The sequence below is a fragment of the Cetorhinus maximus genome, chromosome 12, assembly GCF_964194155.1.
Source record: "Cetorhinus maximus chromosome 12, sCetMax3.hap1.1, whole genome shotgun sequence".
In the NCBI taxonomy this organism is placed as follows: Eukaryota; Metazoa; Chordata; class Chondrichthyes; order Lamniformes; family Cetorhinidae; genus Cetorhinus; species Cetorhinus maximus.
Window position 1 is genome coordinate 68096432 of NC_135890.1, and position 14034 is coordinate 68110465.

Consider the following 14034-nt stretch of genomic DNA (forward strand, 5'->3'; position numbering starts at 1 on the left):
CCCCCAATACACACCCAATGCCTGCCCATATTCACATCCAATGCCTTCCCATTAGAACCCAACCGTGCCCCCATTTGTACCCTGTGTCCCATCCCATTAATGCCCAATGCCCCCCTCATTTGCACCCAAAACCAGCCTGATATGTACACAATGCCTGCTCCAATTAGTACCCAGTGCCCATCCCATTAACAACCAAAGCCTGCCCTCATTGACACCAAACGTTGCCCCTTTAACGCACATGCCCATTAAAGCCCAGGAATTGCCTGATGCAAATATGCTATAAATCAACATCCTGGGGAGTTTACCATTGACCATAAACTGACCTGGACTAGCCATATAAATACTGTGGCACAAGGGCAGGTCAGAGGCTGGAAATTGTGCAGTGAGTGACTCATCTCCTGACTCCCAAAAGTCTGTCTACCATCTACAAGGCACAAGTCAGGAGTGTGATGGAATATTCTCCACTTGCCTCGATGAGTGCAGCTCCAAGAAGTTGGATATCATCCAGGACGAAGCAGCTCACTTGATTGGCACCCCATCCACCACCTTCAACATTCAATCCCTCCATCACCAAATCACAGTGGTAGTAGTGTGTACCATCAACCAAATTCACTTCAGCAACTCACCAAGGCACCTTCAAAAGCACCTTCCAAATCTGTGACCTCTACCACCTAGAAGGACACTGCCACCTGCAAGTTCCAATCCAAGCCACACACCATCCTGACTTGGAAATATATCGCCGTTCCTTTACTGTTGCTGGGTCAAAACCCTGGAACTCCCTTTCTAACAGCACTGTGGGTGTAGCTGCATCAGATAACTGGAGCTTTCAAAAAAGGTAGCTTATCATCGCATTCTCAAGGGCAATAGGGGTGGGCAACAAATGCTGGCCTTGCCAATGACGCCCAGATCCCAATAAAGAATAAAATAAATGAACAAACAGCAATTCACCTGAGGCAATTGAGCATATGCTTAAATATACAAGCTGTGGCCCTATGCTGTCCATAGGTCTGGAATTGTCGTTTCCAGGTGCAAATGGGTGGACCATGTACTGCTTTACCAGACACTGAGTAAGGACTGATGGTCCTTAAAAGGATCACTCGTGGTCAGTCAACAAAAAAGCCCAGAAAATGTTTAACGTTTCCCTTGATGGACCCAGGAATGCTGCAGTCTGGTTTGTTTGACAGCGCCTATCCCCCTGCCACCCACCCTCCCCTGCACCCTCCATCCTCCAGTCCGACCTTCCAGCTGGCTCAATGTGCAAACTGGTGGGTTTCCCACCCTCTCACAGCTGGAAAGCTGGAATGCAGTGTCCACTTAGCTTCCCACAGCTTGTGTGTGACAGGGACGCTCAGGCCTCAAATTGGCAGCCATGGTTAAGCAGGCCATGTACCTGCTTCCCCAACTTTGAAAATTACCCCCAAAGCTCTCACTCATGTGACTGATGCTAAAGGCAAGATCATGATCTATGTGATAGTGTAAAACAGTTGAGAGTGAGTTGGAAGCTGTTTTCTATCAAGCTTCATTTTCAATTTGTTTGACTGCAGAAATGTATTTTGTGTGAGCAAAGGTCGGTGCAAAAGCTTGCACAAGTGGGCTGGGGGCAGTGAACAGAGAGTGAGATCATTGGTGGGGGGAGGGCAGGGGGAGTGGGGGAGAAAACTCCTGCCCTCCCACCTGCTTAACTGAAGCAGCATTAATGAATCTTCCAGTCAGTTTTTTTCAAATCGTCAAGGTGAGCTCCCAGCTACACTCCTTGGGAGTGCACCACTATAGGGGAAGGTGGGAAATGGTGTTCTGCTGAATGGTTTAAATACATGCAGAAACTTGGAAAGCACCAGCCATTATCAAGACAAGTTTATTTTGTGTGGACTTTCAGTCTTTGGATGCTGCCTTACGTATCTGTTGCAGAGCACTGGACTTCAGAGTTTTCAGTATTTTGTGGGCAAGCTGCTGGTCCAGATAAGGCTGAGGAGGGTAATTCTGTTTGGGACGGAGAGGAATAAATCATCCAAAGTGGCACAGTGGAATGAGGAAACCATGGCTGTAAGCACCACCTCCACAACCCCCTGCATGCCTCTCCCTTGGATGGTCAGACTGTTGTCACAGAGTCTTGGGCACACCACTGGAGAAGGATGTCTCTCTCAGCTTTTAAAGGTTTTAGGGTTTCACCATACAGATTGGCACCAGTTTGGTCTGCTTTGCAACCGATCAGTTGCCATAGAGAAATAAATGCCCAATATTGGTGCCATGTCAGGAATGCAATCACCTGTTTAGGCTGACTCTGAAGATAACAGCAGAAGCCTGACTTTCCGTCAGCCTCCTCACACCCTGAACTTGTAACAGTGAGGATACAGGTGAGGCTGCTTAAGTAGCAGTTCAGGAGATGAAGCCTGCAACAGGTCCATCTCAGTGACATTGGGGATACCAGGCCCCCAAGAATCAGTGATGAGTTGGACAGAGTAGAAGAAGGGGCGGTGACCTGTTAGGCTGGAGCGGGAGCCATTTTTACACCTGCACAATTTTCCAACACTTCCTTCAATGCTCTTTTAAGTATGGGAATTTTATATGTTTTTTTACATCCAACTTAATAAATTTATTAAGTCTCTGAAAGGAACTCTTGCCTTTATATAGCACCCTTTACAACATAACCAAAACACTTTATGAACATTGAGGTACTTTTGAGGTGTAGTCACCATTGCAATGTTCTTGTGCTTCAAACACTGCAGCTGAATTTCTCACAGCAAACTCCCACAAACAGCGATGAGATTACAACCAGATAATCTTCATGAATGATGTTGATTGAGGAAAAAATATTAGCCAGGGTACCAGGGGATAACCTCCTTGCTCTTTGTGAAGAAGAGAATGGGATCATTTACTCCACCTGAAAGGGTAGATGGTGCCTCAATTTAACATCTTATTGGCAAGATGGCACCTCTCACATGCAGCACTCTCTCATTTCTGCAATGAGCATCAGCCTGGATTTTGTGCCCAAGTCTCTGAACCCAAAACTTTCGGAGTCACAGGCCAGAGTGCTACTAATGGTGCCACAACTGTTAACACATTGACAGCATTCATTTAATCAGATGGCTTTGGAGTGCTGTTGCTCGACACTGAACAATGTGAGATTCAAATATACAAGGAATTATATCTTCTGATCACACCACAACATATTCCATTTATATTTCCAGTGCACTGGTAAATGGATTTGAGTCAAATTTCACTCTGTACTATTTTAATAAAATCATTGGTTTTAACAGGGAAGGTTCTAATATTGGTCAGAGGAATTACAGGCCTTTGGTCTATGACATAGCTCAGTTACTGTGTTTGAATAATAACTACTGCGTGTCTGTTACAGATTCATGTGATGGATTTTCTTGGTATGTAACTAGTGTATGATTGGATTGTTACATGTGGCAGGGGATACCTGTACTTACAAGTAATTGATTGAGCTGGTGACAGAAACTGCATTGCCATTTCTGTCTATCACTGAAATATGACTGGTGGCATACTTCTCGCGTGCCCGAGGCTCAGTGTTGTAGTATTGTAGAGGATGGACTTGATCGTCAATACGCCGCCTTGTGGACTCAGCAAACTGATCAGAGAGCAGTTTAGATATCTGAATTTACAGCAAAGAAAGACCAGAAGTTATGGCTGGGAACATTTCATAAATCTATCCCCTTTCCCCAAGATTGAGGGCATGGTATATCAGAGTGTACTATAGTGAGGAATATGATCTATCAGAATGTTACAGTGAAAGGTCTACAAAAATTACTGGTGAAGCTGTCCATTTTGGATTGATATTACTTCTCACCCAGTTTCCCATGTCTCACACATACATTTTAAATGCAGTGTCATCAAGAAAAACAACAGAAATAGGCCAAACTGATGTTTAAGCCTTTGATGTTATAAGGAGAGCAGATACTAAGATTCTCCTTGTAATGAGGTTCCAATGAGCTGTTCAGCTAATTCAGTGAGTAAATGAATCATGCTGAGTGGCACTGAGCCTCACATACCATGAGGTGAGGGCTTTGCTGTTTGATGTAATTGTTAGTCATGCCATGGCCATAGTAACTGGTCTCAGTGCTTCTGAGTTAAGAGCACAAGAAAAAGAAGCAGGAGTAGACCATATAGCCCGTTGAGCCTGCTCCATCATTCAGTAAGAACATGGCTGATCTTAGGCTTCAGCTCCATTTTTCCGCCTGCTCCCCATATCCCTTAATTTCCTAAGGAGAGTAAGATCAGCCTGGGTAGTACTTAATGGCCATCACTAGGTGGATGGGGTCTGATTTTAGTTTGTATGTGACTTCCCCCTGGGTGAAATAGTCTGCCTAGGCTGACACATGAAGAACGCCAACTTGAGCAAAGGTAACGGAAAGTTAACCTTGCCTGTGGAGCTGTACTCCAGAAAGAATGGACACTTTATGTCTGGCCAAAAAGATGTCAAAAAAGAACCCCATGATTATACATCAATAATTTTCCTTGCTGATATTTTGAAGGGAGTATAAAAATGGGACCACTAACATCACGTGGTTGGACCTTAGAACCTATCATTCTACTCAGCTGTCCATTTCCAAATTTTAAGGCCTCTATGATACGATGGTATGTCTGCGATCTTTGACTTTCCTCCATAGACTTAGCAGAAAAGTTAAAGCCTGTTGGAGATCAGAAAAAATGTATTACCATTCCATTCACTTGAAGTGAAACACAAATCTACCTTTGTTTATTTATTGCTTGAATTAAATTCTGTCAATTAAATGAAAGAACTTGCATATCATAAAAGACTTCTTTTAGCAGTGGAATTCATACATGTTCATGCCAGATTGTGTAATCACCCTGTTCATATTCAGAGCTGGTTCATAAGCCAAAGGATGGACAAATAAATGATTGTGTGACACACCAAATCACAAAGCCCATAAGTCCTCAAGGAAAACTAAGGATGGGGAATAGATGTTGGCCTTGCCAGTGACACTGACAATCCCAAAAATGAATGAAAACATACGGGTTAGATCCAGAGTAAAGCCCCAACTACACTTGCCCCATCAAACCCTACCAGAGTAGATATAGAGTTAGATACAGAGTAAAGCTCCCTCTACACTGTAACATCAAACACCCCAGGGCAGATATGGGGTTAGATACAGAGTAAAGCTCCCTCTAAACTGTAACATCAAACACCCCAGGGCAGGTACAGAGTCAGATATGGAGTAAAGCTCCTCTAAACTGACCCATCAAACACCCATAATACCATAAGATGTAGGAGCAGAATTAGGCCATTTGGCCCATCAAGTCTGCTCTGCTATTCAATGAGATCATGGCTGATCTGATAATCCTCAACTCCACTTTTCTGCCTTTTCCCCATAACCCTTGATTCCCTTACTGATTAAAAACCTGTCTATCTCAGCCTTGAATATACTTAACAACCCAGCCTCTACAGCCCTCTGCAGTAATGAATTCCACAGATTCACTACCCTCTGAGAGAAGAAAATCCTCCTCATCTCTTTCTTAAATGGGTGCCCCCTTACTTGGAGATCATGCCCTCAGGTCCTAGACTCTCTCATAAGGGGAAACAACCTCTCAGCATCTACTCTGTCAAGCCCCCTAAGAATCTTATATGTTTCAATAAGGTCACCTCTCATTCTTCTAAATTCCAATGAGCACAGCCCCAACCTACTCAACCTCTCCTCATAAGAAAATCCGATCATACCCAGGATCAACTATGTGAACCTTCTCCGGACTGCCTCCAATGCCAGTATATCCTTCCTTAGATAAGGGGACCAAAATTGTTCACAGTATTCTAGGTGTGGTCTAACTAGTGCCTTGTATAGTTTTAGCAAGACTTCCCTATTTTTATACTCCATTCCCTATGAAATAAAGGCCAACATTCCATTTGCCTTCCCTATTACCTGTTGAACTTGTATGTTAGCTTTTTCGGATTCGTGCACAAGGACCATCAAATCCATCTGTGCTGCAGCTTTCTGCAGTCCTTCTCCATTTAAATAATATTCAGTTCCTCTATTCTTCTTGCCAAAGTGCACAGCCTCACATTTCCCCACATTATATTCCATCTGCCAAGTTTCTGCCCACTCACGTAACCTGTCTATGTACCTCTGTGAACTCCTTGTGTCATCCTCACCACTTGCCTTCCCACCTATTTTTGTATCATCCGCAAACTTGGTGATAGTACATTCACTTCCCTCATCTAAGCCATTAATATATATTGTAAATAATTGAGGCCCCAGCACTGATCCCACCTCCAGGGCAGGTACAAAGTTAGATATGTGGTAAAGCTCCCTCTACATTGTAGCATCAAACACTCACAAGTCAGATACAGCACAGGTTTGAAATGGAGCTAAATCCCTCTGCACTGCACTAACAATGTGCCTCAGCCACACTCTCAGATATAAATAAGAAGATTGATATGTAGATACAGTTACTGGTATATTGTGCACCTACCTTTGAGTATGTTGAGGACGAAGCTGAGAATGGCTCCCCTTGAAGGTTGGCGTGGAGTGTACATCATGTAGTCACCCAGTGAAATATTCAGGGGTTCCACCACTGAAGCTTTGTACAGTTTCAAATCTTCAAGTGTTAAAGCGCTAACTATATACAAGGAGAAAACAGTGATCTCAGATACCTCTGAATCTTTAATAAAGGCTCAATGTTTGAGGCATGATCAGGAAGATCAGTCCTGTTTGCCAACCCTCCAGGACTGGCCTGTAGTCTCCAGGTATTAAAGGTTCATTTCCAGAACACTGCAAGCATTCTAGGAGAAAAGCCTTAGAGGCATTGGTCTAGATCTTACGATCTTGGGATGGTTGTAGCCCGGAAAATGCACTGAAGGACTCCCCAGAAGTCCCAACGCAAGGACTCTGCAGGAATTGCCCATAGGAAGTTTCAACATCCAATGGGCAATTACCCTGCGTCCAGACCCCTCCCAAAAAGTCTCCAACTTTGAATTAGAGTCGGAGACTTTGGAGAGTTCCAACCCAGTTGCTTGGACAGTTACCCAGGAAATATTAGACGAGAAAAAACCATGTCTAACTCCTGGGTAACTATACAACTGACTCTCTAATCACTCACACTTACCTCCCCAACTCCCTACTGATCCCCCCAACTCACCCACCCAACCCTCAGTCCACCCCCCCAACCTCCAACCCCCTCCTAATACCCCGATCCTCTGATTCCCCCATGACCCTTCAAACCCCCCGACCCTCAGTCTCCTTTCCCTGACCCTCTGACTCCCCCCTGCAACCTGACCTGACTTCACCACCTTACCATCCGACTCAGCGGCACCCTACCCATCCTGCCACCCTTCCCAGCTGGTACCCTACTGACCCTGCCACCCACCACCCTACCTACCCAGCCACCCTATCCCCCCTACCCAGCTGACACCCGATACACCTGCCCACTTACCCTCTTACACTCTTTCACTAACACAATGAAAAGCTATTTAAGTGACCCAAAGCTTTTCACTGTGCTAGTGAATGAAGACTTATCAAAATACAGCAGCTAGTGCTGTAAAAAGGGAGTGTGGCTGGGCTTCCCCATACAATCCTGGCCTACCAGAAAGGACTCCAAGAACAGGTGCACACCACACTTCTGAACAGGCCTGCTTCAGAAGTCCGGGCTGGAAATGTGGAGCTCCAGCACTGTGTAAACAAACAATCCAACAGTGATTGCCACTGCTCGGAAGATTCAGCCCTTGGAGTTTTGTGTTCAACTTCTCTGACCACTTGTATTTATTGGTTATAAAAATATTGGATATGAGAAAAATGACCATTTGACTGACAGCCAAGAATCATCCAATTAGTTAACCAAGAGTCTGTTTGCTTGCCAATTGGCCATGAGAAAGTGGAGCGCTGTAAGGATTGATGTGTAGGGTGACCAATGACAGCAGCATGGAGTGATTGGAGGTGGGAATTAAGGTGAAGAAAGCCCCAGGAACATGTTCCACAAGAGTTGGCAACCCGACCTGTTTTCCTCCTGGCCCTGTATTAATGCACCAAGGCTTATGGAATGGAAGTAAATGTGTGGGGCTCTTCATTTAATTTCTTTCTTCTTTCTTTCCCTCTGCCTCTCCTCCATTTGTTTTCTCCTTCCTTCCTTCCCTCCCAAGAGCTTTCATCCCAACACTACTTAGGAGCTAGCAGAGCTCCGTCAATGGAAAATTGTGAAACAGGCAGCTCAGAGTCCAGTATACCAGGTGGAGTGCATGCACTGTCATGTGCTGGAAATGCACATTGTGAGATTCAGAGGAGATTAGGGGCAACAGTAAAACAAGAGCATCTTCAAAGTGGTGATCCCCTGATCCAATGTTCTACACAGGGAGTGTCATTGCAGGGAGAAAACCATAGGTGCACAGCCTGAGATTCTGCGCATTAAAATTATTAGACTGAAAAAAAAATCACAGGTTGGACTACTGAAATCTCCTCTCATTGTCCCATTCTTACAGCACTGAATCATGGCATTGCCCTTAACATTCCTTTTGCATTATTCCTAAGAAAATTGCATGAGATGAAATAAGAGAAATACCTGAATTTTTAACAGCTTCTTCTTGTATATCTTTAATGAGATCCTGTCCGATTCTGCCACTGTAAAACGCATCAGATCCATTTTTTGCGATGGCCTTCAGTGTTTCTGCGAGCTGAGGGTACTTCACAATGTCAAGTGGACTACCAGTAATGTTGTAAAACAGTGAACTAAAGGGAAAATATATATGATTAATTTAAATCTCTGAACCATCTTAAAATGCAACTTAATCACCTGATACCATGCTTCACTAATACCCACTGGGGATACCTGTATTATTAAGAGGTTTGGTTTCCACAGTGTGTTACTTTTAACCCACTGATCAACTTACTTGTTCCAACTTTCTCGATATATTATTTTAACAGCTTCCCATATCCAATCCCACACCAAGCCTCATTCATCCATGACTCTTGTTGGCTGACCTACATTTGGTCCTGGTCGTAAATGCTTCCAATTTAAATGCTCATCTTCTTGTTTAAATCCACCCATGACTTCCTTCCTCTCTATCTCTAATCTCCTCCAGCATCTACAGCCCTTGCAATAATTTACATTGCTCTGATTCTGGCCACTTGTGCATCCCCCTAATCCCTTTCTCTCCACTATTGAAGACCCTAGCTTTAGCCACCTAAGCCCTAAGTTCTGAAAGTCCCTCTCTAATCGTCTCTCTCACTTCCTTTAAGACCCTCCTTAAAACCCACCTTTGGTCAATCCTCAAATATCTCTTTCCTTTAGTTGATTCTTGTCTGACTACACTGCTATGAAGCACTTTTCCACATTAAAAGCAATATTTAAACTCATGTTGTTAAGATATTGCAGACAGAAAACTCATAGCAGCAAATTAATGAGTTTGCTAAAAACAGCAGATAAAAGGGAATTTATATCCCCTGGTGGGAGAATGCCAACAGCAAACCATTTGGGACAATCTGACAGCTTCACGGTACCAACTTACTAGAAACTGAATTTCAAATACATACAAACATACAAATTAGGAGCAGAAGTAAGCCATTCGGCCCCTCGAGTCTGCTGCACCATTCAATAAGATTATGGCTGATCTGATTGTAGCCTCAACTCCACATTCCACCTACCCCTGATAGATTCTTGACTAACAAGGGAGTCAAAGGCTATGTACCTCTGCCTTAAAAATATTCATTGTCCCTGCCTCTACCACTCTCTGGAGAAGAGGGTTCCAAAGATTCACGACCCTCAGAGAAAATGCTTGTTCTCATCTCCATCTTAAATGGGAGACCCCTTATTTTTAAACTATCCTCCTAGTTGTAGGGTGGAATTTTACAGCCCTGTAATCGTCTCTCTCACTTCCTTTAAGACCCTCCTTAAAACCCACCTTTGGTCAATTTGGGGCGAGGCTGTAAAATGCAACGAGCCGTTCAAAAGTCCATTGACTTTGGTGGGAACGGAAGGTCCCACCAGCGGGAGGGGGTGTAAAATTCTGCCCCCAGACTCTTCCACAAGGGGAGATCATCCTTTCAGCATCCATCCTGTCAATTCCCTCAGGATCTTATCTGTTTCAATAAGATCACCTCTCAATCTTCTAAACTCCAATGGATACAAGTCCAGCCTGCCTAACCGTTCCTCATAAGATAACCCCCCAGCCCCCAACCCAGGTATCAGTTGAGTGAACCTTCTCTGAACTGCTTCTAATGCATTTATATCCTTTCTTAAATAAGGAGACCAAACTGTACACAGTACCCTACATGTGGTCTCACAAAGCATACCCCTTGCAATGAACACCAACATTCCATCTGCCTTCCTAATCACTTGCTGTACCTGCATACTAACATTTTGTGATTCATGTACCAGGACACCCAGATCCCTCTATACCTCAGAGTTCTGCAACTTCTCTCCATTTAAATAATGTGCTGCTTTTCTATTCTTCCTGCATAGTGGACAAGTTCTTAATCTGTTAACTTTTATTCTTCTTTCATGGGACTTGAACATCAAAGGGGAGTCCAACATTTATTGCTCATTCCTAATTGCCCTTGAGAAAATAGTGGTGAGCCACCCTCTTGAACCACTGCAGTCCTGTTAGGAAAGGAGTTCCAGGATTTTGACCCAATGACAGTGAAAGAACAGCAGTATTGATCCAAGGCAGGATGGTGTGAGATTTGGAGAGGGCATTGCAAGTGGTGGTGTTTACATGCGTCTGCTGCTCTTGTCTTTCTAGGTGGTAGAGATCATAGATTTGAAAGGTGCCTCGGTGAGTTGCTGCAGTGCATCTTGTCAATGGTACACACTGCTACCACGGTGTGCCAGTGTTGGCAGGAGTGAATATTTAAGATGGGGGATGGGGTGTCAAGCAAGCAGAGTGCTTTATCCTTGAGCTTCTGAGCTTCTGTTGGATCTGCACTCATCCAGGCAAGTGGAGAGTATTCCATCACTTTCCTAACTTGAGCATTGTAGATGGTGGACAGGTTTTGGGGAGTCAGAAGGTGAGTTGCTGGCAGCAGAATTCCCAGCCTCTAACCTGCTCTTGTAACCATAGAATTTTTATGGCTGTTCCAGTTCAGTTTCTGCTCAATGGTCACCCAAGGCTGTTGATAGTGGGGCATTCAGTGATTGTAATGCCACTGAATGTTAAGGGGAGATGGTTAGATTCTCTCGTGTTGGATACAGTCAATACCTGGCACTTGTGTGACACAAATGGCACTCGCTACTTATCAGTCCAAGTCTGAATGTTGTCCAGGTCTGCTGATTATGGACACAGGCTGTTTCCATATCTGAGGAGTCACAAATGGTGCTAACGCACTGTCCAATCAACATCCACACTTCTGACCTTATGATGGAGGGAAGGTCATTGATGAAACAGCAGAAGATGGTTGGGCCTAGGACACTACCCTGAGGGACTCCTGCAGTGATGTTTTGGGCTGAGATGACTGACCTCCAACAACCACAACCATCTTCTTTTGTGCTAAGTATGACTCCAACTAGTGGAGAGTTTTCCCCCTGATTCCCATTGACTTCAACCTTGCTCAGGCTCTTTGATGCAGTTAAACACTGTCTTGATGTCAAGGGCAGTTACTCTCACTTCACCTCGCATGGTGGGATTTGAACTTGCCTGGAATTAATCTGAGTTGATTCTCCTATTAACATAACCACTACACTACCATAGCCCTCTGCTTCCTCTTTACACAGTGTCCACTATATCCCTTTCCATCATATTGTAAAGTGCTGACCAGATGCACTGTATACTGTATAATTGTAAGTATTTCCTGAACATCTGGTTTCTGAAGTTCACAGCCAGCATACATTTTTCTTTTGAAACAGACTATGTTGTACGTTTAATGTAATTATTAGCACTCACTGATGCTGGATTGGAAGGTCATGGGTTCAAGTTCCATTGCAAAGACTTGGACACATAATCCAGGTGGACACTTTGTGTTGCATTGTCAGAGGTGCTGTCTTTCAAGTAATTTATTAAACTGCAGCCTCTCTTAGGTAGATGTAAAAGTTCCTGTAGCACTATTTAAAGAGGGGCAGGGTAGTTCTCCAGATAGCCTAAACAACATTTATCAAGCAACTCCACCAAAATGATAATCTGGTTATTTACCTCATTAGTAGTTGTGGGATCCTGCAATGTGCAACTTGACTAGCATTTGGCTACAGTAATAGCTGTACTTCAAAAGTAATTAATTAACTCTGAAATGCTTCAAGATATCCTGAGGAAATGGAAGATGCAATATAAACTCAAATTCTCTCAATGTCCCCTCCCTCATACAAGGCTGACTACAGAGTCATGATGAACATTGCACAATCTGAATCAATGCCCACAGATTCACAAAGATTCCAAAATGGCAAAGCTCAAGCTCACCTAAAAATCATTGGCTTACCAATTGGATGATGCCTGAAAAGGAGTTTGATCCCAATGTAACACACAGTGCCCGTGCCCAATGAGGGACCACCACAAATTTGTCAATGAGCTTCATAAGGACTCAAGCTGCAGACACCAGCAACAGTCCCAGAGACAGCTCACAGTGGCTGTGGAGCCATGGTGGGGGAAAATCTAGCCAAAGGCTTGTTGGGGAGTCCAGGGTTTTTTGTAAAGATAAGAAGACAATTGGGACGGGGACAAGAGGGGAATGGGTGAGCGGTTGCTAACAGTTTTAACATGGAACCAGGAAAAACAGTCTTGCTCATTCAGGTAAGTAAATAAAAATTAAACCTGCCTCCTGGGTGGCAGCCTCCAGTAGTCCTGTTAATATTTGTCCGCTGTACCCCTGAGAAAACTTACCACAGTGCACTTGGTGCACAACAGAGACTGCAAGTCTACTGGTCGTGTAGACGAGACCGTCACACAAGATTGCATAATCAGGGAAAACTGCTATTGAAAAAGGAAAACAGGGTCGAAAACTCCTGGCAGCACACTTACCTACAGAAGTACCTACCAGAAATATGGTGGGGCAGTATTTCCAGTTGGTCCAAACCCCATTCCAAATTCCAGGCTGGTCACTCACTGGGCAGGATTTCCTGCCTGTCAGGCGGTTGGGCCCGACCCAATCTCTGGCAGGCGGGGAGCCGATCCCTGCCAGCGAAGCGGGCTGCACCTCCATTTTATGTGGGCGGGCCTTAGCGTGACGTCCGGCGGGAAGTGCTATGCGCTCCCTGTGTGGGCGGGGGGGGGGCAATCCCTAAAAGCGAGAGTGCGCTCTATCGCGCATAGGCACGAAAAAGCCCACATCTCCCTGAGGCTAAGTGCTGCCTCAGGGGGATCGCTTCCACTTGAAAAATATTAAAAATAGAAAAAAAAAATTTCCCTAACATGTCCCCCTCATGTGACAATGTCACAAGAGATGGGACATGTTCATAATTTACAGAATAGCTTAATTAAAATTTTAGAAATCCTGCATGAAACCTCATCCCACCTCGGGGCGGGGCGGGGCGGGGCAGGGTGGGGTGGTGGAGGAAGGCAGTGGCATATTGGTAATATCACTGGACTATTAATCCAGAGGCCCAGGCTAATGCTCTGGGGACACATTTCAAATCCCATCACAGCAGCTGATAGAATTTAAATTCAATTAATAAATCTGGAATTAAAAGCTAGTCTCATGGTGACCACAAAACCATTGTAGATTGTCATAAAAAATGATTTGGTTCCCTAATTCCCTTTGGGGGAGGAAATCTGGCCTGTGTGTGTGACTCCAGACCCACAGCAATGTGGTTGACTCTTAAATGTCCTCTGAAATTGCCTAGCAAGCTATTCAGTTGTACCATACTGCTACAAAGCCTAAAAGGAATTAAATAGGATAGACCAGCCAGCATTGATCTAGGTTCCAGAAGCGACAATGACATGCCCAGCCCTGTTTACCCTGCAAAGTCCTCCTTACGAACACCTAGGGCCTTGTGCCAACATTGGGAAATCTGTCCCACAACCAGTCAAGCAATAGCCTGATGTAGCCATACTCACAGAATAATACCTTACAAACAATGTCCCAGACACCAGCATCACCATCCCTGGGTATGTCCTGTGCCACCAACACTGACACAGAGGTGGTG

General features: G+C 44.5%; 1 protein-coding gene across 1 annotated transcript in view; it reads right to left on the reverse strand.

Annotated features, from left to right (window-relative positions):
• The window catches only part of LOC144687982 (glutathione hydrolase 5 proenzyme-like), a 50766-nt gene that overhangs the window by 16607 nt on the left and 20125 nt on the right, over window positions 1–14034 (reverse strand). The window contains exons 3-6 of the mRNA XM_078554642.1: window positions 8530–8696; window positions 6451–6597; window positions 4522–4652; window positions 3435–3616 (exon numbers count right to left, since the gene is read on the reverse strand). Coding sequence (XP_078410768.1) covers window positions 3435–3616; window positions 4522–4652; window positions 6451–6597; window positions 8530–8696 — 627 coding nt within the window. The remainder of the gene's footprint in view (window positions 1–3434; window positions 3617–4521; window positions 4653–6450; window positions 6598–8529; window positions 8697–14034) is intronic.